At 40.4% G+C, this 22753-nt stretch overlaps 1 protein-coding gene across 1 annotated transcript in view; it reads right to left on the bottom strand.

The window, feature by feature from the left end:
• Positions 1 to 22753, bottom strand: part of dnah2 (dynein, axonemal, heavy chain 2) — a 62259-nt gene that overhangs the window by 22075 nt on the left and 17431 nt on the right. The window contains exons 27-58 of the mRNA XM_069159216.1: positions 22554 to 22710; positions 21680 to 21762; positions 20245 to 20425; positions 19770 to 19908; positions 19451 to 19668; positions 18674 to 18766; positions 18454 to 18579; positions 17929 to 18039; positions 17521 to 17709; positions 16746 to 16861; positions 16009 to 16198; positions 15419 to 15599; positions 15022 to 15149; positions 12601 to 12753; positions 11748 to 11873; positions 10682 to 10900; positions 9917 to 10034; positions 9320 to 9456; positions 8458 to 8595; positions 8192 to 8350; positions 7891 to 8043; positions 7205 to 7296; positions 6819 to 7014; positions 4966 to 5190; positions 4682 to 4786; positions 3845 to 4033; positions 3582 to 3667; positions 3289 to 3419; positions 2960 to 3109; positions 2130 to 2297; positions 1668 to 1828; positions 738 to 877 (exon numbers count right to left, since the gene is read on the bottom strand). Coding sequence (XP_069015317.1) covers positions 738 to 877; positions 1668 to 1828; positions 2130 to 2297; positions 2960 to 3109; positions 3289 to 3419; positions 3582 to 3667; positions 3845 to 4033; positions 4682 to 4786; positions 4966 to 5190; positions 6819 to 7014; positions 7205 to 7296; positions 7891 to 8043; positions 8192 to 8350; positions 8458 to 8595; positions 9320 to 9456; positions 9917 to 10034; positions 10682 to 10900; positions 11748 to 11873; positions 12601 to 12753; positions 15022 to 15149; positions 15419 to 15599; positions 16009 to 16198; positions 16746 to 16861; positions 17521 to 17709; positions 17929 to 18039; positions 18454 to 18579; positions 18674 to 18766; positions 19451 to 19668; positions 19770 to 19908; positions 20245 to 20425; positions 21680 to 21762; positions 22554 to 22710 — 4758 coding nt within the window. The remainder of the gene's footprint in view (positions 1 to 737; positions 878 to 1667; positions 1829 to 2129; positions 2298 to 2959; positions 3110 to 3288; positions 3420 to 3581; positions 3668 to 3844; positions 4034 to 4681; positions 4787 to 4965; positions 5191 to 6818; positions 7015 to 7204; positions 7297 to 7890; positions 8044 to 8191; positions 8351 to 8457; positions 8596 to 9319; positions 9457 to 9916; positions 10035 to 10681; positions 10901 to 11747; positions 11874 to 12600; positions 12754 to 15021; positions 15150 to 15418; positions 15600 to 16008; positions 16199 to 16745; positions 16862 to 17520; positions 17710 to 17928; positions 18040 to 18453; positions 18580 to 18673; positions 18767 to 19450; positions 19669 to 19769; positions 19909 to 20244; positions 20426 to 21679; positions 21763 to 22553; positions 22711 to 22753) is intronic.

Here is a 22753-nt window from a genome sequence, read left to right as displayed (position 1 = left end):
GATGGTCACACAGAGAATGGTGATTAGCTCTGGGTAATGTCAGTCCAATTAGCAGCATTATGTGTGACCACTGCACTGAGCCACTAATTACTACCAGGCCTCAGGGGAAGGAGGTGTTTCTGTTATGAATCATAGAAAATATGTGCATTTGCATGCTTATTGCATCCGTGTTTGTACAGACAGCATCTACACTGTTTGGAATTAAAGCGTTCTTGCTGCACAATCACTCAAGTAACAAGACCTTATTTGCTCAAGATGACTCACTATTCCTACTGTAAATGTGAGGAGCTATTGAAAGGTACTGTGGGCAACAGTCAGCCTGGAAGAGACCACCAGTGTATTTCCAATTTCAATTATTTACCCACTATGAGATGCTGTCATTATGTCTTTGGTGTCGTGGATGCGTCAGCTTGCACACATCAGAAGTGCATCAACAAGTTTATTCACTCCCTCCTTCTACCATTGGAAGTCAGCGTTTAAATGTGGGCTAAATCATAATTCCTTGTTTTTATGTAATTCCTTTATGTTACGCAATAATGAATGTGTACTGTGGCTGCAGGAGAGAAGTTGCTCTGTAGTTATTCAGCCTATAAGGACTGCAATGTGATTCACACTGTGATCATTTCCATAAATCTGTCTATCAAAAGCCAGAGTAAAATGGATTTCAAGGGAAGGAGAACAAAGAGGAAGAAGGAACACATTGTCAACCAGAACTTCTTAAAGTACATGTGATCTACCTGAAGGGTTCTCCCACTGGGCTCATACAGAGCACTATCTGCAGGTTGTTCCTGACCCGCTCGATCAGGTATCTGAACAGTGAGTCAGGCGTCTCTATCACGTTGTCTTTCCTGGCAGAATCTGACAGAGCAGTGCAGATCTACAAGCAGACAGATAACAGTTGAAAAAGTAAGTCAGAAATTGTTGACTTTCAGAACAAAAAAAACTCCACTTTATGCTCTTTTAAATGGGCTTTACTCAAACTAATAACACATGAAACTGGCATTTTGTGGTGATTTTTTTTTTTTTACAATTTATAGTAATTAAAAAAATGCATTTCATTTAAACTACCAGTTAACTTCATAAAATAAATGTGCAAATAGACGTGAAAATAGAGAGAACATAGAGATACCGTCTACAAGGGTAAATCATTAAGTTCTGAGACTATTGCTTGTGCACGTGACAGAGCACAGCACCGTGATGTGCACGAAGCAGGGGAAAGATATAATCCTAAAAAATGTCTTCGCTTGATCATCAGTTCCTGAGTTACACACGTTTTTGTGAGCAGTGGACCGGTGCGTCTGCAATTTCTCCATGGACATGACCAGAGGGCGCACGTCAGATTTTCTATCAAACTCTGGAAATCGGCAACGAGGAGACCCTTACAATGCTTCATGGGGGCTGCGACAATGAATCAATGAGCGTTCACGTTTTACGAGGGGCAGAACATTGGCTGTGTGCCAAAATGTAGCGATTGTTCTCACAAAAACGCGTGGAACTCAAGAACTGATGATGATCAAACGATGACATTTGTAACAGTTACTTAGCATTATATCTTCATCCTGCTCCGTGATGTGGACGGAGCACTAGTCTGGGAACTTCACCCTCATATGCTTGAGTAAGATAGATGGACAGACAAGAAGCCATAAAGATTTGAAGACAATAAAGACCTCAACAAACTCATCCTGCTTGTAGAGGTTTGGCACCTCTCCAGAGCTCAGGATGTTATTGATGTCCTCCAGGAAGGATTCGTTTACGATCTGGGTGTCATTGAACAGAAAGACTGTGGGTTTGTTGTCCACTCCAGTTAAACGGTACAGCTTCTTGATATCTGAAAGCAAAGACAGAAATATCTATGTGAATGTAACATACTGAAGCTGGGATAAAGAACTCCTGGTACAAAGATACATGTTAATAAATCAAAAATCCAATTCAGGTGAATCAGACGAAAGCTTCACTAAACTGAATGTTAAAAAATATTTGCGAGTCTGTAGTTGGTCATAATTTCCACCTATATTTTGAGCTTTCCTTGTTTTGATTTCCAGATAACAGGGTTACTTCCAGAGCAGAGGGTCTTGGATACAGTCGTGCTTTCTTGTTCTCAAATATCTGTGAATGTTGTTTGATCTCACCTTCTCTAAACTCCTGTATGCGGTACTGCTTGGTGACTTCCACCTGGAATACCTCGAACTCACAGATGGAGGCGGCCATCTTAGACAGGCTTTGTCTACCGGAGCCCCCAACACCAACCAGCAGCATGTTGCCTCTGGGCTGACTGATCACCCGTATAACACGGGTTACTGTGGAGGCAAAACTAAAATATTACACGTAGAAATTTCATCTCGAATCCTTAAATACTGACATTATTCTTATAATTACTATAATTACTCTGTAAGAGGCCTGTACAACTGACAAATATTTTCCACAAATATTCAGATAAATTGTTTTCATATCTTTTTTATGTGACAACAGCCAACAGTTATTGAAAGTTTGATGGAGCTTCAGTCTGCCCGGAAATCCCTGCAGACATTTACGAATCATACAAACTAGAGCTCAATGGATTTGGATAGATAGTAATACACTGCTATTGATGTGCAATAGCATGTGGTAAAGTGGCATGCTGACAGCAGTGTGTGGAGTTTGGTGCAGACAGGCTCTCTCTCTGAGCTACAGGGTGCCTTTTAGCTGTGCCTTATTCTGGGGTTTTCAAAGGGGTATTTCAAACAGGGTCTGATTCATCGAACCAGCAAATAGTGAACACAACAAAGATGCATCAGTATACAGAAGAGGAGGACCTCTCATATTCAGAGTGGTAATGTACTACATTGATTGAATTCACTGTGATCGCTGGAACCGATGCTGTGGGTTGATGCATCGGGACAATTTTACGCCCATTTGTTACCCTTTCAAAAAATGTACATGAGAGTGTGTGTGGATGTGTGTGTTGTGTTTTCAGGCGTACTGTGTTCGATGGCGTCTCGGAAGAGCACCAGGCTCATGGGCACTACGCCAGGTGTCAGGTTGTAGTCCTCCAGCTGCGTTTCCATGAACTTCTTGAGCTCTGTCATGTCTAGCAGATCCTCGTAGACAGAAGAGTCATTCAGGAAATCACCTGACCCACACAATGAGAAATAAACACATGTAAACAATCTTCAATTGGTTCCATGAAGTGGTATGATGCAAACACCACGACCATTACCAATTGTTCACCTTATATCAGTATTCTAGACACATTGGTGTGACACAGACACTGCTGTGAGCATGTATGTGTGTTTGCAGTGATATATGTACCAAATATTGGCGGTTGTTTGTTGGGGCAGATGCTGTGAAATGTGAGGTCGAAGTGTAAGCCCAGTTTGTCCCCGAGCAAAGCAATGAAGGTATCCATGTCACTGCGGTTTACAAGCCGATCTGAGAAAACCCTGCAATCGACACAACGCGTTATAATCCTCTGTATACATGACGAAAGCACCTATACTGTCTGGTTCATGTAAAGTAAAGCAGAAAGCCATCTAAATATCCTAGGACACTTTAATAATGAAGAGCTTTGGTAAATATACTTGAAAAAAAATGCCTGTGGTTACCTAAAGCACTCATGGATCCACAGTCTGGTGATGTTGTTTTTGGTATCATGGTATTCTGGGTGAGCTCGAAGCAGACCCTGAAACACCTGGAAGAGGAAAACATTTTTTATTTTGCCATCTAACATTTGAATTTGCAGATGACAAAAGGATTTAGAATTTTTATAAAAATGTTCAAATCTAAAGATTTGTTTTTATCAAAATCTGATGTATGTATGTGCAGTACAATACTTGTATTACTCCATATCTTTATGTCCTTGGTATACCTTGGAGATATCTCTGAGGTTGAAGAGGTAGTGTATCTTGGTTGGAGTGGGAAGAAAACAAGCAGTGACATCATGATAAAGCTCCAAGGTGGCCCGAGTCAGAATATCTCCAATGGGCTTCACCTCCTCCTTAAACCAATGCAGCTTTTGGTTGATCATGGTACTGTAAATGCACTTGATCTGGGACTCCTGCACGCACAGACAGAGGGTAAGTGTGTTATAGTACATCTTGTAAACATTACATACGGCCATGTTAATAACACACAACCATTCTATAGTTGTGGCGGTCAATAGAGAGATAAGCAGAATAGATGTTTTCTTCAGGGTGTAACAATTCTATTTCATGTCGTCCACTTCACACATACAAGAGGCAGAGCACCTCAAATGTCAAGTGTTTATTTTATGAAGGCAATATGGCCCCCAGCCATTTTCCAAAGCACATTTTTTTTTATTTTGTTTTTTGAAGGTAATAGAAGAGGCAGGGTGGAGAGAGGAATGGACAGAGGGACAACAAGTAAATGCTGAAAACCAGGAGTGTGATAAGACAGAGCCACAGATGACAATCTGCCAGATAATTGAAAAATACTGAAAAGAGACAGTGGTCAGGAGAAGGAGTAAACAATGATTGGAAGGAAAAAGCACAAGTACACCAAATACAACAAAACAAGACAACAAAAAAGGGTACAACGACAGAAGACATGAGAAGGGCTGAACATTCGCAGGTTTCCACTCACCTCATGTGTTTTTAATGAGAGAGAGTGACAGAGTTATAATTTTTTTTAATATTCTGAGGGGAGAGGAGAGGAGAGGAGAGGAGAGGAGAGGAGCTGGACTTACATGAGGAAAGGTCATATTGATGAGGTTGAATAGACTCTGGAATCGGGCAGAGATGTGAGTCCTCCCTCCACCAGGAGGTCCCATGGATGCCATCAAGAACATGTCCTTATACACACACACAACAGAAAAGAGAGGTTTAATGGTCTCCAAGTTAACAAACCGCTACGGAATAATACACAGTGACACAATTTGGAGGTGATTATGGGGGAGAAAATAAGACGTGAATATCACTTGAATTTTAAGACAGACCACCTGCCTGCTTCCCTCAAAATTCCGTTTCTCACCTTGACAAACTTTGGCGTCTGTTTCTGGAGGTCATACCAGAAGCCATAGTCAATCCAGAGGCGCAGCAGCTCCAGCGGTGGCTGGGAGCCAAAGAGGTCATGGCCTGGCATGTTGAGGTCATCCAGGAAGCACAGCATGTGCTTCCCACCTGCTGGTACATATGCGCCTTTGGCTCTCTTCTCTATTCGACTCTCTATGATGGCCTGGATGTTATTAGAGGTGGTCTAGATATTGAAAGATACAAAAACAAAGTGAAAATGCTATGTTTCATCCTGTAGCTTGGAAGTGTTTCTTCAGAGGCAGTGGTCTTCTGGAACATTATTATCAATAAAGTAGTAAAATTCTCCATTTACACTGTTCATAAAAAAAACAAAACGTACAATCGACTGAATGTAGCATTACAGATATACACATAAATCTGTACACTTTGATAAGACCTGACTGCAAGCCTTTATTTAGCATTTTCACATAAACCACCTAAACCGCTTCTGCCTGCCTGCCTAAATCACATAAAAATGACACCAGGCAGTAATGTGTGATCCAAATCAGTACTCTTTTGAATCATTGCCTCCTCTCCAACTTTCTTTATAGTAGAGAAGCATTTCATGTTGAAATGGAAATATTGCTCTTTATTTACTGGAGAAGCTGATTACCTTTTGTGGTGCAGTTATTATCATGTGTCACTGAGCTGTTTCACATCATTGGGACCAGTTATGTGATCAGCTATTGTAAGACTGCATTTATGAACCACGAAACCCTCTAATTTCTATCTAATTTCAGCCAGCCCTACTCCAGGTTACACTGCAGCTCATATACGAGTCAAAATAGCAGGTCTGGTTGGATATGTCCACATGTGTCCGTGTGCCCTAGACCTACCTCTTTGCACTTATCACTGCACTTGGACTGTTAAAAAAGATCCCTATAAATACTGCATATAATAAGTTTATTTATTTTTTTACATATGCGTGCATGCTGTGTACTCAGTTAACTGGCATACTTTTATATAAAATGGAGGGAAAGAGGTGTCAGGTTGGAATGGCTCCTGTTAAAAGTAGTTGCCTGGGAAAGCTTGGTGGTTATGGTGATGGATGTGGAGGAGGAGGAGGGTAGGGGGTGCATGGTAATAATAGTGCTGGTTGTAAAAGTGTAGGGTGGTGATAAGTGCCTCCATCATCTCTGGCTCTCTTATCGCCCTTCATCAGAGCTGTCTAGTAAAAATGTGACGGAGGCTGACTGCAGGGCCTTGGAGCAAAGTGTGACTTTTACTCTAATTGTAGTGAATTTGAGATTGAGGCTCACAAGTTGCATGTGGTCGGATGGAGGCAGAGACATTCTCGCACACACAAAACCAAAAGCACACCCAATACCTGCTCAATCATTTCTAAGTAACTGCTTATTATGCACCTCATGCCGCAAGTGAGGATGTTTCAATATCAAGTTATACAGTGGGCATTTGTGTTAGCCTGTACATATGTAGCAACTATAAATCTTACTTTATGGCAGTTGTATGACCCCTATTGAAGTTTAGTAGACTGGAAAGATATAAATCAATTTCTTTTATTCTAAAGAGACTGAGACAATAGCGGGAAATGTCCAGCACAGCAGGAAAGACTCAAGACGATTCCAATTATAATATTGAGTGCTGAGGAAAAACAAGAGGGCAAACACATTACTGTAATTGCCTAAACCTAACCACAACCTCTGTGTTAATCATGAAAAAACACCAGCAAACAATCTTTCCTTATGATAACGTTTTCATTATTTCAACTGTTTTTTTTTTTCTTTATCGATTGAAGAACAAGAACACATACCTGGCACACACAGATACACACAGACCACAGAAAGCACTAACCTGTGAAGACATGTTGATGGTGACGGCAGTCCACTTGTTGTCCAAGCCCTGCAGGACGCTCTGGGCCACTGAGGTTTTACCAGTGCCCACTGGCCCAGTGAGCAGCACTGGGTACTGACTCATTACCAGAGCCTTAACCAGTAAGTTATAGCGAACTGTGTCCACAGTGGGAACCATGATCTTATAGAACGGAGCCCTGCAGGAGGAGAGAAGGAGAGATACAGCGGTATTGTCAAAATTCAGTATTGGTTACATAGATATTTCTAGTGCATATTCAGTTTGAAAACTAAAAGTGAAGTAACTGAATTGGTGAGTGAAATGGATAAAACAGCTCCATACTCCAGCGTACGGCAGCTGATGTCAGATACATGAGACTGGTTACGTACGTAGCATTGTAGCGCCAGCTTTTTGGCAGTTTCTCTTCAAATGAAGCCCAGGTTTTGTGCTTCACGTCCACGTAGTACTCATAAACCGTATCCTGAAAGAGTTCATAAAGAGTTCAGAGAATGTTGCTGCCTGCTCAGACAGATGCACTTAGTTTGCTGCTGGAAAGTGGAGGTGCACTTGGTATTATTCCTGTGGTGCACACAACAAGCTTACATATTTCCAACCAGGTTTCTAAAAGCATCTAGCCATTAAAATAATATAGTTCAATGGTTGGTGTAATGATTGTAGAAAAGCTGGTCATTTTGTTTGTCTCATGGACCAATTTGGCAAAAAATTGGCTCTCTAAAACTTTCTTCACAAGTGTGGGGGTCAAGATACTTTCAAGGTATCAAGCTACACTGCAAAATCAACTGTAACTGTTAATTGCATTTACTACAAGTTACATGTGTGACATGGATGATGCAAGCAGTCTGATAATGGTGCCTGAGACTCAGCAGTAATCACAGTCAGAGTCTTCTTGGAGAGATTCAAAGTGATAATGAACCCTGGCACTCATTCAGGATTCACAAAACCGTAGTTACATTTGTAACTGGTCAAGGAAGCAACCGAATAAAAGGGGAGAGTGCCAGGTAACTGGCTTTGTATGCTGTAAGTCTGTAAAAAAATATTATGCACTACAGAAGACCTTGACAGGAAAGGTGCCCTCCGTCTCTCGTAGGAAGTTGTCCATCTTCTTGCGTCCATCCTCGTCCACAGAGGCACAGACAGACCAGATAAGGCTGAAGATGAACCAGAGTTCCACCATCTTACCCAGATTCTCTGTGTCTGAAGTCTTCACCTGAAGAAAGAGGACAAAGAAAGTTACACTTTTCACACCGGGCATGTTTGCGATGATGTCATCTCCATGTGGGGATTTACATACAACGGTAAAAGAATGGAGTTGGAATATACAGTGGAGGTTACAGATTGCACTCGACTTGTCATACCCCGCTGCTGGATTTAGCCAGGGAGTCATAGAGGCGACAGAGCGAGGTGACGGCGTTGAGTTCAGTGATGGGGATCAGCTCCTTACAGTTGGCCTTCTTAAAGTTCAGTGTGCTCTGTAGGTATTTCTCAAACAAAAGCTCCAAATGCTCCACTTCAGCCTGAGGGGAGAAAATAAGACAATAAGACAATAAAATCATTTGCAAAGATTTTCTTATGTTCCTCTGATAAATGTACTTCTGAGTTGTTTTGAGCAACTGCATTGTACTTTGTGTCGCTTGTCCAGCCAGGACTGAACAAAAGGCTTCCATCCCAAATCAGTATAATCATTGTAGACCATTCCACAGCGAGAAACGGTAGCCGGAGAAGCCACCGCCAGGTTCTCCACTTCAAACAGCAGAGACACCTGTGACAAAAGAAAGCACATTATTAATTATGGACATCCATACTTCATTTCAGTATGTCTAGAGAAGACAAACGTGTCCGTAATTAGCTTGTTGGTCAAATCTTATTTAAATAAGCACAAACATGGCGGTGACAAGAAGGCTGTCGCTTCTTTCTATTTCCACACTCGGCTGAACTGAATCACGGTTGGGTTCGTTACCAGGGTAAAAACACTTTTTGTATGGTTAAGACTTTTGAAACAAACACAGGAAGTAAAAATATACTGTTGTAGCAAGCGGGGAAATCAAATGTCAACTTGACAAGTTGCCAACACACTGACGCAAGACGCACACCTGTCTACAAACCAATCAGTGTCAAGTAAAGAGATACGCAGCACACGTATATGATGATGACAAGATGTCATGCAAAGTTGTGAAAAAATCTTGAAGCTACTAATCTTATCCTGTTTTGTGCTGCTGCTTTTTTGGATTTTTTTTTTCTACAGAATCTAAAACAGCCCAGTGTGTTTCCTTTGGAGAACCTTCCTTTCAAATGAATGACATTTTCATTACTATTTATTTGGACACTATTAAATCATGGTTGGCTTATTGTCACACTGTTATGGCTTATTGGGACACTTTAAAAGCACAGAGCCATCATAAATGTTATTATTAACAAGCTTTTGGTCTCATGAAAAGTCAAAATGTCCGAATACCCATCAGTGTAGTTTAAAGTTCTGTCCTCACCTGCTCTGGCATTGAGATTCTCTCTCCATTGATGAGCGTGAGCACCTTGTTGTCATCCATAACAGAGTTCATGCTCTCAATCCAGAGTGTGTCAACAGGCCCGTCAAACACAATCCACTTCTCATCTGGTTTCACATCTTAAGAATGGAGAGGAGATGTAGCGTCTCAGTAGAAGAAATTAACGTGACATACAAATATAGAGCAAAGTTCATAGTGTAACATTAATTTTGGTACATTGTCTATGTAATGCTTACTAGTCCACTGTCTCCTTTATATTGACTACAAAAATACCAAAAAGAATAAAACAAGGTTCATGAAACCTTTATTTACGCTCAAGAAATCATTGAGGTAACCCTCATTTACAATGAAGTCGAGTCAATTACAATAACAAAAAAATGTGAAACTATAGTGTTGTGTGACAGATCTAATAACAAATTTCCCAACCGCTTTCCTACAACCCAAAAGACCGGCAGGCAAAAAGGAAGCCACCTACCTTTTTGAACAATAACCCTGTGATGTAATATCAAATTTGATTCAGTTCAGTGTGTGTTCATTTATACTACAAACATCAATGTGTGTGTGTTTTTGTGTTTGCACCTGCGCAGGCTGATCTCATGATGAAGGACAGCACTCCATCAGTCCACTCATTAGTAGAGAGGTTATTTTCTCCATACAGCTCTCCCAGACTCACTGCCTTCGGGTTCAGAGGATACTCCTGTTGATCCACAGGGGCCGAGACATGACAGAGAACAAACAGTGCGTGACAATCACAGATATTATTTATACGCCGTCTGTCAGCCGCAAGCATTTAGATGATGAACAGGAGCTTTTTCATGGAAAATGTGCATCATTACATAAAATGATGCCACGCATCATCTACAGTTGAGGTGCTGTTACTAATGAGGGTATGTACTGCCACTTTTTACACATTTATCCTGGTGTAAGCTGGTAACAAACTGTACAGTAGCAACTTAATCTGAGTCAGAGTGTAAATACACAGACGCAAATAGGATAAAATCAGAAAAAGCAGTAGTTAAAGTGGCTGTAACGCTTTTTATTTGCTGGGAAGTGTTCGTACATATTTGAGCCTTTTACAGCTAGAAAATAAATAAACGGTAAAAGCGCTCACAAACAAAATCCTTGCTCATGCTGTGTCTCTTAATTGCATAATGACCTAATGTTTTTCAATAGTAAATGTAGAGTTACATAAAAACACCCTTTTGTCTGATTTGTCACTTAGTGTTGGGTGAACTTTACTATCTGGGATACACAGGTCTCAGTGGGTCCCTAAAACATTTGTTCTGATTAAAGAAGCAGTATAAGTTAATAAATACAGTGTTGTTCTCTCCCATCCACACCCACCTGGACCAGCTGATACCCAGGCTCTCCTTTATGGTGCAGAGCAGTGAGGACATTCTGCAGAGTCCTCCAAGTAACACTCTTAGCGCTGCCTGTCTTGCCGACCAGCATGCTGGAGTGTCGGGAGTTTTTGGTCTCGTAAAGCTGGATGACTTTGGTCATGGTGAACGGAGTCACCTGCAAACCGCTATGATGAAGCTCTGCTTCTATGGCCTCCTTTAACTGTAATAAACAGAGACAGATAGTCAGTGATTGGTGAAACACTGAGGGAGGTCGCCAAGTTAAGCTTGCGTGAAATTAAGCTTGTTATTGTATATGTAATATAGCTGTGTTCACACAACAGTTTTACAAAGCAAATGATTTTCAAAATCATATTTGATTAACATCCACAAAAGACTCTCATACCACAAGATAAGAGGGCAATACACACTTAATACTACTAAGATTATCTCACTACAGGGAACTGTGCACCACCTTTAGTTTTCTTTGGCACATACAGGCAAAGATAGACATGCAACCGAAGATATTCCTGCAACATTTCCACGTACATTGGCCCAATTTCAGCTGCCTATCAAACCCATTGGCTACTCCAGATTTGGCAGCAGGCAAGAAAACCAAACTAATGATGGACAGGCAAGGACAGGTAAATATCAAATATCTGTAGTTGGTGCTCTATCCTGAAAAAAAGAGACAGACAGAGCCTGCCTATTGTCCGACAAGCACTTTATTCATAGAGCAGGAAGGGTTGAACCCCAAGAGATGTTTCCATTTTAGGTCAAATTAAAAATGAATAACAAGCGGAGCCTATCAAAGCAGATGGATAATAATCCTTTAGTTTATAGTATAGAATGTATTACATAATACTGGAGGAGCTTAAATACACTTAATGTGCTCACACTCAACCAGCTCACTCTGGCTGGGCCTTTGTCGAGAGGATGTTTTGAATGTACTTGTTCAGGGAAAGACCTACTTGCTATTTTTCCGACAAAGAAGAGGGAACACTATCATGCGGTCGGAGCAAACGTCTCAGAACGCTGGTGGTCTTGACTGCTGACCTCGATCAACTTACATTGCCGTAGTCACTAGTGGGTGTCTCCACAGCAGGAAACAAGTCTTGCATGATCCCATTGAACAGTGGCAGGTCAGTGGATGCCAGCTTAGCCATGTTCATGTCCTTCATAGCCATTAGCAGGATCTGAAGACAGAGAAACAAGGACGGAGTCACTCACTCAGTTCAACTTTCTTCTCAGAGCTCAGTTCATTGGGAAGGAAATTACTGTTTGTTCACTTCAATTTATAGTTAGTGGTTCTCCGGAGATTTGACTTTGTAGATACACCAAAAGAGAGATGACAGCATAGCTTTGGTTTTCATTTCCAGCTCATGCAATCATAGCAACTTCCTGATACAGCATTCCCACACGTTAGTCTTTTTGGTTTGGTATTATTACTGTTTCCATAGCCAATGTTTCCTTGCTAAACTGCACTGAAAGGACAATAACAGAGAGGTAATCACAGACAAAAAAAAACAACAACAACAAAAAAAAACTGCCTGCAAAAAGCTTCACGTCTTGAGAACTATGGATTTTGTCCTCAATTAGGAATATAAAGGAATCCCTTAATGTTCAGTGAGAACAAATAGAAAGAATGGACATCTAACTATTGTTTTAGGACAGACTTGAAAAATTGTGCAACAATCCTTTAAAAAAACAACAACCAGTATTTAATGTGTATTGAATTCTAGTAGTTTGGGGTCATTTTACTTTACGTATTGTTTTAATTTCTTTCAAGGAGTTTGTGAACAACATTCATTAGTTTCTGTTCCAGGATGTTGAAGTCTGTGTGTGTGTGTTAACAATTCCTCAAACCCATTTTGTGTGTGTTTGAGTGAGACAGAGAGGGGGAGGAAGGAGAGAGAGACCTACTTCTTCATCAGCAATATCGGGACAAGTGCGCCGCTTCCTTCCAGCGTAGCGAAGCAAGGAGGTGAGAGCGCGAAGGCCAAAATCATAGTGGTCCTGTTTAGACAGCTGTTGTACTGCCAGGGAGTAGAGCGTGAACACCTTCTTCGCGAAGACCTATGAGGACAAAGGTAGAAGTGAAGCAACATGAAGACGGAGACGGAAAAGGAAGAATCAAAAGGGAGACGGAGAGAGGGAGACGGGTAAAAGTCACATTTGGATTCACAAGATTGAAATTTGCAGTATAGCAGCAATGAGTCGGTTCAACAGTTATACATCTGTTCAACCATAACAGCCAGCTTCCATTAGAGAACAAGGCAATAATGTGAGCTGGAAATGTGGGTGCCCATCTGTGTAATTTTAATGCTGCAGGGACACCAGGATAATGCGATGTGTGAACCTCTACTCAAGTTGCGTAACCCTTTTTTTTTTTTTTATTATCTGTGTATTAAAAGCATGTAAAGATTGAAACATCTGAGTATCAGGAATATTTAATATATTTGTTGTATACTCATACTTTTCTATTCTTTAAGCATCATCAACTCTTCCTTGTCACAGTCCATGTGTCAGAAAATGTTTCTGTGTCTATATTATGTCCACTCTGTTTATGCAGTAATGATGTATAATGTCTGTCTATCTTCAACAGCTTGCAAATACACAGTACAACATCCTATTCAGCTTCACAGAGCACTGTAATGTAGCTGTAATGTTTCACTTTAAATCTGTTGTTGTTTCCACTACAGCTTGGTTAACACTCCTAATTCTCCATCTAGAAGTTAATTGCAGCTCCCAACAGGATTCAGAATATCAAGAGAACCATTCAGCCAAGTACGTCTGTGTGAGCGGGAGGATTTTGTGATGTCACGAGGGAGAAAAACAGGTGTTTGTGTTCAGGTGTATTTCAGAATTAAGCTCTACCTACGCACACTGGCTAGGAAACGCACAAGCCATCATTTCTTTCTCTCATAACCCTGTAGCAAGCCTGCACGGCGATGCACACCGTCTCCGTCATCCCCATCACAATAAACACACACGTAGATAATAGAGTGAAAATACAATAGCTCCCTGGTGAGTCAGCAGTTATTTCAGCCCCAGCTCTGGGACTTGTTTCCTGAAATTTGCAACATGGAAACTGTGACTTTTGACACGAGCTCATCTTCCCTCGTGTTTATTTGGACACTTTTAATGCATACCAAAAAATAAAAAAAAAAGCCATACTTGCATGAGCCTGGAAAGGGACTGTAGGAATCAAAAATCTATCTGTGATTTGGGAGGGACAATCATTTGTATAACAGGATGTTGGCACCATTTGCAATCTGTGTAAGTACTGCTCGCAAATCGCTTTTATAAAATAAGCATCTGGTCCCGCACGCACGCACGCGCACACACACACACACACACACACACACACACACACACACACACACACACACACACACACACACACCGATACTGACATTGACCCCAGAACAACACATCCTGTAAAAGATGCTAGAAATAGTTCCAGAAAACAATTTTGTAACAACAATTTCTTTTCATAGCGTGTACAGTAGAATGACAAGAACTTGACAGACAAAAAAAAGTATGCATATTGTTAACATTGTTAAGAACTCAATCTCGTCAGCTGATTGCCTGAGGTCTTCATGTAAAAGAAGTGGGGATGTTTTAAGGTTATGATAGTTCAACAAGCTACACTTTAGAAATCAGAGCATATTCAGAACTGTGTATTGAATAAACATGAACGCACAGACAGACTTAAATCCATTAAATGGATGCATCCAGTGTACAGACAAGGTGTTGTTACTGAGACGTGAAGACGATGCAACCAACAACCAGCAGTTCTGACTAAGCAAGACGACAACATAACTTCAAACTCCTACTCCAAGCTTCATTAAGCTTCATTAAGCTTCATTACTGCAGAATGAATAAGGAGCCAAATCAGGGTTTTGTTGCACGAAATAACCTGATGGCCACCATATTTGTGTTTCTCCAACATGAATAACCTGTAGAACAAAATGTCTATTACCTTTAACTAAGAATGCACTTAACCTTAAATATAAGACTGAAGCTGCTTTAACACATAATCTACACATCAACTGGAGGAGCTGTATGTCATAAAGCAAATGTCCAAATTAGCTCCTCAGTATAAAAATGTGTGAATAGCTCAGGTCATTGTCTGGAGAATTCACAGTGAGCGAATGGCCGAGTTGATGGCGTTTCTATCAAGCACTCCACTTCCAGGCCAAATGTCTGGACTGAATCTCCGAGATCATATGAGGAAACGGCTTAAGATGAACCTTGCACTGTTTTCTTCTTTCATCCGTTTCCTTATATGTTTTTTTTCCAGCACACTGCCAGTACAAGATTTCCTTCCCATAGTAGTACCTTACAGTTGCTGAAGCCCTCTCCAAACAGCAGGATCTCAGCAATTAGAGTGGAGTCGGGCACCACCATGGAAATAGGTCTGAACATTGACTTGAGGTTGTCGGGAAGTTCAGAGCGACCAGCATAACCTTGGGACGGAAGGAAATAAAAGGAAAACAAAATAAAACCAAATGAGAAAATATATTTTAAAAATAAACACTGAAAAGTGACACGAAAAATACATTTATGACAGGTTTTCATGACAGAAGACATACCACACTGAAAATGTCTCTCCAACTATTTCTGCAACATAGATCCATTCTCTTCTGTCTATTTACGTTTCACAGGTTAACCTCCAACATACTGCAAGGTGACATGAAATGCAAATCTATGCATTTGTACATTTATGTTGCCCTACCGGGATTCATGGTGATAAAGATGCCACATGACCAGACCAGACTTATCTGCTGTCCCTCAAAATAGAACTGGGAGTGTCCAGCTGAGAGAGCAGACAGGATGGAAAGGATCTGCTGAGCCACCACAGACAAAACCTCAATGTTGATCCGGTTGAACTCATCAAAGCATCCCCACGCTCCCGTCTGTTCAGGGTGGACACAATAACATACACAAACATTTCACAGTTAAATTACACAGAAAGACACACGGGGGGAAAAAAAGAAAAAAGAAGGCTTTTTTAGCATCTTGTGAATAGCAATTCATTTTGCCATGTCATTCAAATCTGATTAAATCTTAAACCTAAGGTTTAAAGTTTAAAGTAAGTGTTTTTGATCTCATCTTGCATGTCTGTGTCAATAATTAATTAGCTCTAGTATCCCTTCCATACATACACCCTCTCATGTGTCTGAGTCTAATTAACAACATATTCACAGACCCAAGATGTGAAAACTACGGATATGCCACTTGTCATTTAGGTCGACATTGTGGATATAATCATTTTACCTATAGTTATTATCATCATCTCATAACATCAACAACACTGCTCCCTACCTGAGCCAGGCCAGAGAACATGCGTCCCATGGATTTGTAGTCCAGTCCGTCAGAGCAGTTGACTACAATGACGTACATGCCTAGAGCTTTGCCTAAGTCCTTGACTGTCTCTGTCTTCCCAGTGCCAGCTGGGCCTTTAGGAGAGCCCCCTCGGTGGAGGTAGAGTGCTGTGGTCAGGGTCATGAAACACCTGCACACAGTCAAACGTTCACATTTACTCTGAAGAGAATCAGCGTAGAAAAAAAGATGTATACAAACATAAGATGTTGTCGGTATCAAAACAGTGTGAAACAACTTCAGGTCCAAAATGGAAAATACAGGACAATTGTTAGGTTTTTATACTGCATCGGAGAAAAAAAAAAAAAAAAAAAAAAAGGGCATACAATGTTCTCCAATGTAAACTTTATTATAACCTGGAGTAATAATAATTTACATAATAACTGTCCCCGATGTTTTAACTGCAAAAAGTCAAGGTGTGATGTAGTAATTATACTACGCTGAAATGCTAATGGTAGCTTCCATCTGCTCGACACTAAATTACTTTACATTACTTACAAACTATACAAATTATAGTGAAAATCCATCCTCAGTCTACAGAATGGGTCACAGAAATAAAAACATAATCAATCATTTTTTTGTTGTTTTTTTTGTTATATGTTAAAGAAATACACTGTAATTAATAAGCAGATATGTGACGGATTGATTGATGTGTTGCATTTCTGAAGCGGTGCACTGACCTGTCAGTAAGTGGAGTGATGACGAGCCGTCCAGAGTTGCCCAGGTACTCGTAGCCGTACTTGAAATGTGTGTTGGTCTGTCGGATTATGCAATCATACACATCCGGTTGGGATGACTGACAAAACAGGAAACGGATTTAAACGGATGCTTTCTTGTTCTCTTTCTAACTCATTTAAAATCTGAAAAGTTGAGTTCTTGCTGGCACCTGATGTCCAGAAAGTCCAGACCAGCTGGTGGACCGGACACAGTCAGCAGGTGTCAAGACCACAAAGGCTTTATTACTACTCGGTGTCAGTCGGAATAATACAAATTTCTACTGATAAGACCTTTACCTGTCCAGTCGTTCATTATCCTCAAGTGCTCCTTATATGCCATTTCAGACACCCTGCCACTGATGATTGTTGCGTATATTACGTTTTATCATTATACTGATTAATGGAGAAAAAAATGTGACAGTGGGAGCAGCTATGGAATATGTACTGCAGGTGTGTTCCTTTAATTGCCACGAACTATTAAATCATAAAGTGCATTTCATTTATACCCCCTTATTCTATCACTGTTTTGCTTTAAACTTTTATGAAAAAAGGATCAGGTCTTTTAAAATGTATTTCCTCTACAGGAAATCCTGCTATCGTCACAAAAACCACATGCAGAAACGACAAAGAACTGCCACGGAAAAAGTTCTGAAATTTTGTCTTAATAAAAGTTGTCTTATATATTTTTCACACTCTATTCTCTTCTTTTTCCTCCATACAGTCTCCAGTCTGAGCTTACCTTGTCACAGTAGAGTCGCAGCTGGCACAGCCAGTCAAAGGATTTGATGTCGTTGCAGCCTGCCTTGGCCAGTTTATCAATAACATCCCGAGCATGAACCTCCACTGTGACCAGCGCCACCAACTTCAGACGCTGCACTTTGGACAGGTTGCCTCGAATGGCATCCGAATAGCACTGAAGCATGGCGACCTGAGAAAGACAGTTTATTGGAAGCCTGTCAGTTTCTTAATGTCAGTGTGTCAGCTACGCACAAACACTGCGCATAGTAACAGCCTTGACCTGAATAGCCAAACATGGCAGCAAGTTCACTCCTCAAAAGTAGAAGAAAATGTCCTATTTTCTGACAAGTTTCAGAAAAGTTTGGTTAAATGACAAAAAAAAAAATAATAAAAAAAAAATCAATCAAACCTGTTTATTCTTTATGGACTTGAAGGCGGACTTGTCACCTCTCTCCTTGCAGGCAATTAGACTTTTAGTGACATTAGCGGTCCACTGGATCTGACTGGCTGTGATTACCATCTAAAACAGAAAGGTGTATTTAACAGACTGCATCCTTCAGTTTGAAGAACCCGGTGACTGTTTTAATTTCATTTTAACATGAAAACGATACTATTTGCAAAAGTATCTATTACTTCCACAAGCCAGAGAGGATTCTATAAACTTGATGCAAGAAAATAATAATTAGCGTAAAGCAGTTACATACACTAACGCAGTTGTGATTTGTAAATTGTTATTGTGTACAGGATATCAGGCTATAGAGGGATAAAAAAGCAATTACAGAAATGAGTTGAAACAAATGACACGGTGGTTTTCAAATCCGTGTTGTAAGTCAAAATCCTTTTACTGTCAGTCAGCTGATCAGAATGTCGGATAGGTGAAGATGCAAAAGCAAGACAAGAAATTTAAGAGAGGAAAGCCTAAAAACAAATGTACCTGTCCAGGCCACTCTCTGACCCACTTGTCTCTTTGTCCTGTTATCCTCTTCAGATCTAAAAGGCATTTGCTCAGACAATCCTTGAGTTTAACACGCATGCTCTTCTCAACTTCGCGCAGCCAAACCTACATGTACACAAAACAAAACAGTGCTCACATCCCCCTTAATAACTTTCTTTATTGCATTTATCGTCACCAGTATTAACACCCCAATCCGTACCTCCACAGGTTTGTTCAGTTGCACTTGAATGACGAATTCAACATACTCCCCATCAGCAGAGAACATCCCGATAGCGCTTGATGGAGTGATACCCTAAATAAAAAAAAAACCACACACATAGCAGTGATGACAGCGTTCTGTATCTGTAAGTCCATCGCAGTCTGATTCTGCATCATCTGAAAACAGTGTTTGAAGTCCGGTTCATCCGAAAAGTTTGACTTACAATGAAATAACATTTTGAAACGGGGCCATGAATGTAGAAAAATGTAACCTCGTCAAAGTATCCTTTGGGTGCGTTTGCAGATAAATGCTACAATCTTGAAGTTTAAAAGCAAAAAAAAAAAAATACCAGTCACTTTACACAAAGTTCAGTTTGAAAAATTGTTTTTACTGCTCATGATGTGGTGTCATATTATTAAATCAGATCCTATTTATCAGTCAAAAAGACACCTTATTCTGTCCTGTTTGAGGACACAGACAAGTTTATAAATTGACAAATGAGTAAAAATAACCTGTATAAAATGTCTTTCTATGTTTTCTATCTGATTAATCCTAAAATATTTAAAGTGAATCTGTTGCAACAAAGAACTTGAGAGAGAAAAACCTGTTATGCAGTAACCATTAGTAATCTTAATCTACTCCGAAACATATGGACTGAATTTTCTCTCAACAATCTAACACGGACCACAGTGTGTGTGTGTGTGTGTGTGTGTGTGTGTGTGTGTGTGTGTGCGCCTGGCTTTCTGGTTTTTAATGATATTTATCTAAGCTCCTTACATTTTCGAGGCGCAGGCTGTTGATGTTGTCAAAGCACTTCTTCAGGTGAGGCTGCATGGCGTCTGGGTTCTGTGACTGTCCCAGGATCTCTAGTACATCGTCATTGGACAGAAAATAGAATCGTGGGAAGAGCTGCCTCTTGGTCTCCAGGTACATGTCCAAGGCCTTCAGGATTTCTTCCAGCCTGGCGCTCATCTCTGACAGCTTCTCTGACAAACCTGAAAGACAGAGAAGAAATTCATCATAGACTTTACACTGACTGTTGTACAATTCTGATAACAGCACGTTCTCTATAAAAACATTAAATATGTCGTCATACCGGGTTGGTGTGTTCCCTTCAAAGCATTCTTATCCTTGTGGAGACAAACCATTATGGTTTTCCAGCTGGAACTAATATCTTCAAACTCTTTGCACTCATGGGGCAGCTGCTCCCTGATGTCCTTTCCTTGGAAAATGTTCTGAGGGAATGAAAATACAGGAAATGATGCAGTGCCAAGGAAACACTAGTGCAAAGAAGTTAACCAGATAAAGATGAAAAAAGAGGATCATTTGATCGACTGATAACGAGAAGAAAACAAGAGTGAGAACAAAACAAGATGTCAGCGAAAGAGAAGAAAAACTGAAATGAATTATGCTTGTAATCAAAATATAGACTTTTCAAATTCATCAAATGATTAATATCGATAGACAATAATGGAAAGCAAACCGTCAAACCATCAAACCATCAAACCATCAAACCATCAAACCATGAATGTGTCGTCTATCGACATGGCATACGAGTGTGTATCCTGCACCTCCAAATAAATCCAGTGACGTTGCACGCTGAGGATCATCTCAATGACTTCCAGCACCGTACACAACCGGCGCTCCCAGAGGTCCACATCCTGCTCAAAGGCCTTGACAAACCGAGACGCCTTCATAGTGGACAGAGTGACCTGGTTGTCGTCCAGGGCCAGGAAAACCTCCTCTGTGCCCCTGAGGGAGACAGAGAGGCAGAACATGACTGCTGACGATTGCTTGTAATGGATTCCAGTGGAGACACATTTCAGTTTATTCAGTAAACCTGTACAGTTTGCTGTACTCCAATGCATCTGCATATGATCTGCAGTAAACACCATTTCTGTGAGGGTAATTGTGTTAAAACTGTGCCCAAAAGATTTCAATTCACCTGGGTTACAGCGGTTCAGGATGAAGTTATGTACATTTTTTGATTGCATAATACTTACAGGTTACATTTGTAATATTCACTTCTCCATGTGAGCAAACTTGGAGGAAACCCCTGTTAATATGCATGATCTTGACTTGATTTTATATGATGAAGTTAATAATGAATTAGATAAATAAAAGAGTCCCAGGTAATTTGACCATGGACCATTTAAAGGTGGATAAAAGATCTGTCTGTTTCCTCTGGTTTAGTTAAAAAATTGTCACACACACCAAGACTGATTGCATTCAAGGGAAGGAGTGAGGTAGCTACTGTTTCAGTGCAATTGTTCCATGTTGGCCTGCTTTGTATTAGCCGTAGACAGAGAAGGGTCCAACTCACAGAACATTGATTGTTATTGATAAATGTCTGATTAAATTCTCCGTGACCTCAAGCAAAAACGATAGCAGTCATTTGTATTTGTTTCTCTAACATTTTATTAACATTTATTGTTACGTTTTTTTTTTTTTCTTCTTTTGGAGTCAATTTCTCTGAAGATTTGATTTCTTCATTACAGGCGAGTTTTGTTTTCGGCACCTTTCACTCATGCTTACTTTCTATTACAGCATTACAATCTCACTGTCTGTCTTCATTATAATTTACTGTGGACCAGCGCCTGATTGTAGCCTTCCCCTCTTCTGTCAAACTGATGGCAATGGCTTGGGCTGCTGATTAGACTGGGTCTGAGGTCTGACTCAATTTGTGTTGATATGCAGCAGATGGCCTGAGCGCTCTCACTTACGCTTGTTCTGCTCAGTCATCAATGACAACAAACAAACACTCACTTCCTTCGTCAACAGGGCAATTGTTCACGTATCAGCCTCATGCTTGCTCTCTACTATGTAAAGATACTACAGAGGCACAACATTCTTTTAAATTTAATTTAAAAAAAACACATGTCTGGATGATAGTATTGAGCTGTGCTGAATTGTAAGATCAAATGATGCTGTAAAAGACTTAATGAAGAATTTTACCCTGGGATATATTCACAACTTGTTGAACATTTTAAAGGCTCATTTTCTCACCTCAGGCAGTAGTGGCCTTCATCTTTGTAGGGTTCTATGCCCAAGAACGTCTCCTCCCACGTCTTCGTAATGCCCTCCAGACCCTTTCATATCAAGCACAAAGAGTAATGAGACAGAATAATCCACACGGTCCTTTTCATCAACAAGCTTCATGATACATCCATATGACCAGGTCATTAATGAGAGGAAACCATTAGGGGTTTTAGGTTTGAGTTCTAGTGTTCCTGTTCATCAGAGATGGACAGCCATTAACAATTAGCATAATGAGAACATTTCTGTTTTTCCACACTGTGACGTGTCTTGATATTTTTGGAGCATTCTTTCTCACTCATGTGCAGTATTTTCTTTCACTCTCTTAAAAATATGTCTGCAAATAAAAAATGTATTTATATCATTAGTATCAAAAAGTCATGTTCTAATATATATATAAAATTTAAGAATCTGACAGGTTCATTATTTTTCTGACATGACGAAATAACATAAATTAACTGTTCATTTAAGGCTCTAATTCAATGCTAGTGCAGAGAATCCAGTCCCAGTTTCGAACTACACAATTACGTGCAGATTGTAAGTCCTAATGTCGTGAAAGGAACAGCACAAATTTACCCTGTGCTTCTATGTGCATAAACCTGGCAATACAACTGCACTGATGTAACCTCTGTGAGTACTGTGGAGTACGGTGAGAAAGTGGAAAGCGGTGAGGGAGCAGGATCGACGCTAGCTGTGTTGACCAAGAAACAGCAGACCTGAAGAGAGCAAGTCCGCTACACTTTCTGACTTTGCTCGCCAATTTCCCAGGCAAGACCCAAGTTAGAATGAAAGGAGACAGAGAAGCTTGGAAAAGGCTGGTGTAGACTGGTGAAAGACACTGGACCTGTTCTATGATGAGTTCCTTGCTGGCAGCTCCAGAAATCTCGCAGATTTTGTCTGCATAGTTGTCAAAGCCCAGAGATATGATTTTCTCCAGGGTGAATTCAGAACTGGTTTGGTCAAAATAGCACTGCTGCTCCACGCAGATCTGCTTCCAGTGTCTGAAAGAAAAGTCATTTCAAGTACAGTCAGTATTATTATCAA

The sequence above is a fragment of the Embiotoca jacksoni genome, unplaced genomic scaffold, assembly GCF_022577435.1.
Source record: "Embiotoca jacksoni isolate LCO1_2020_lvr unplaced genomic scaffold, fEmbJac1.0.p SCAF_24, whole genome shotgun sequence".
NCBI classification, from domain to species: Eukaryota; Metazoa; Chordata; class Actinopteri; family Embiotocidae; genus Embiotoca; species Embiotoca jacksoni.
Note: the sequence above shows the minus strand (reverse complement) of the source record. Positions and strands in the feature narration are given on the sequence as shown.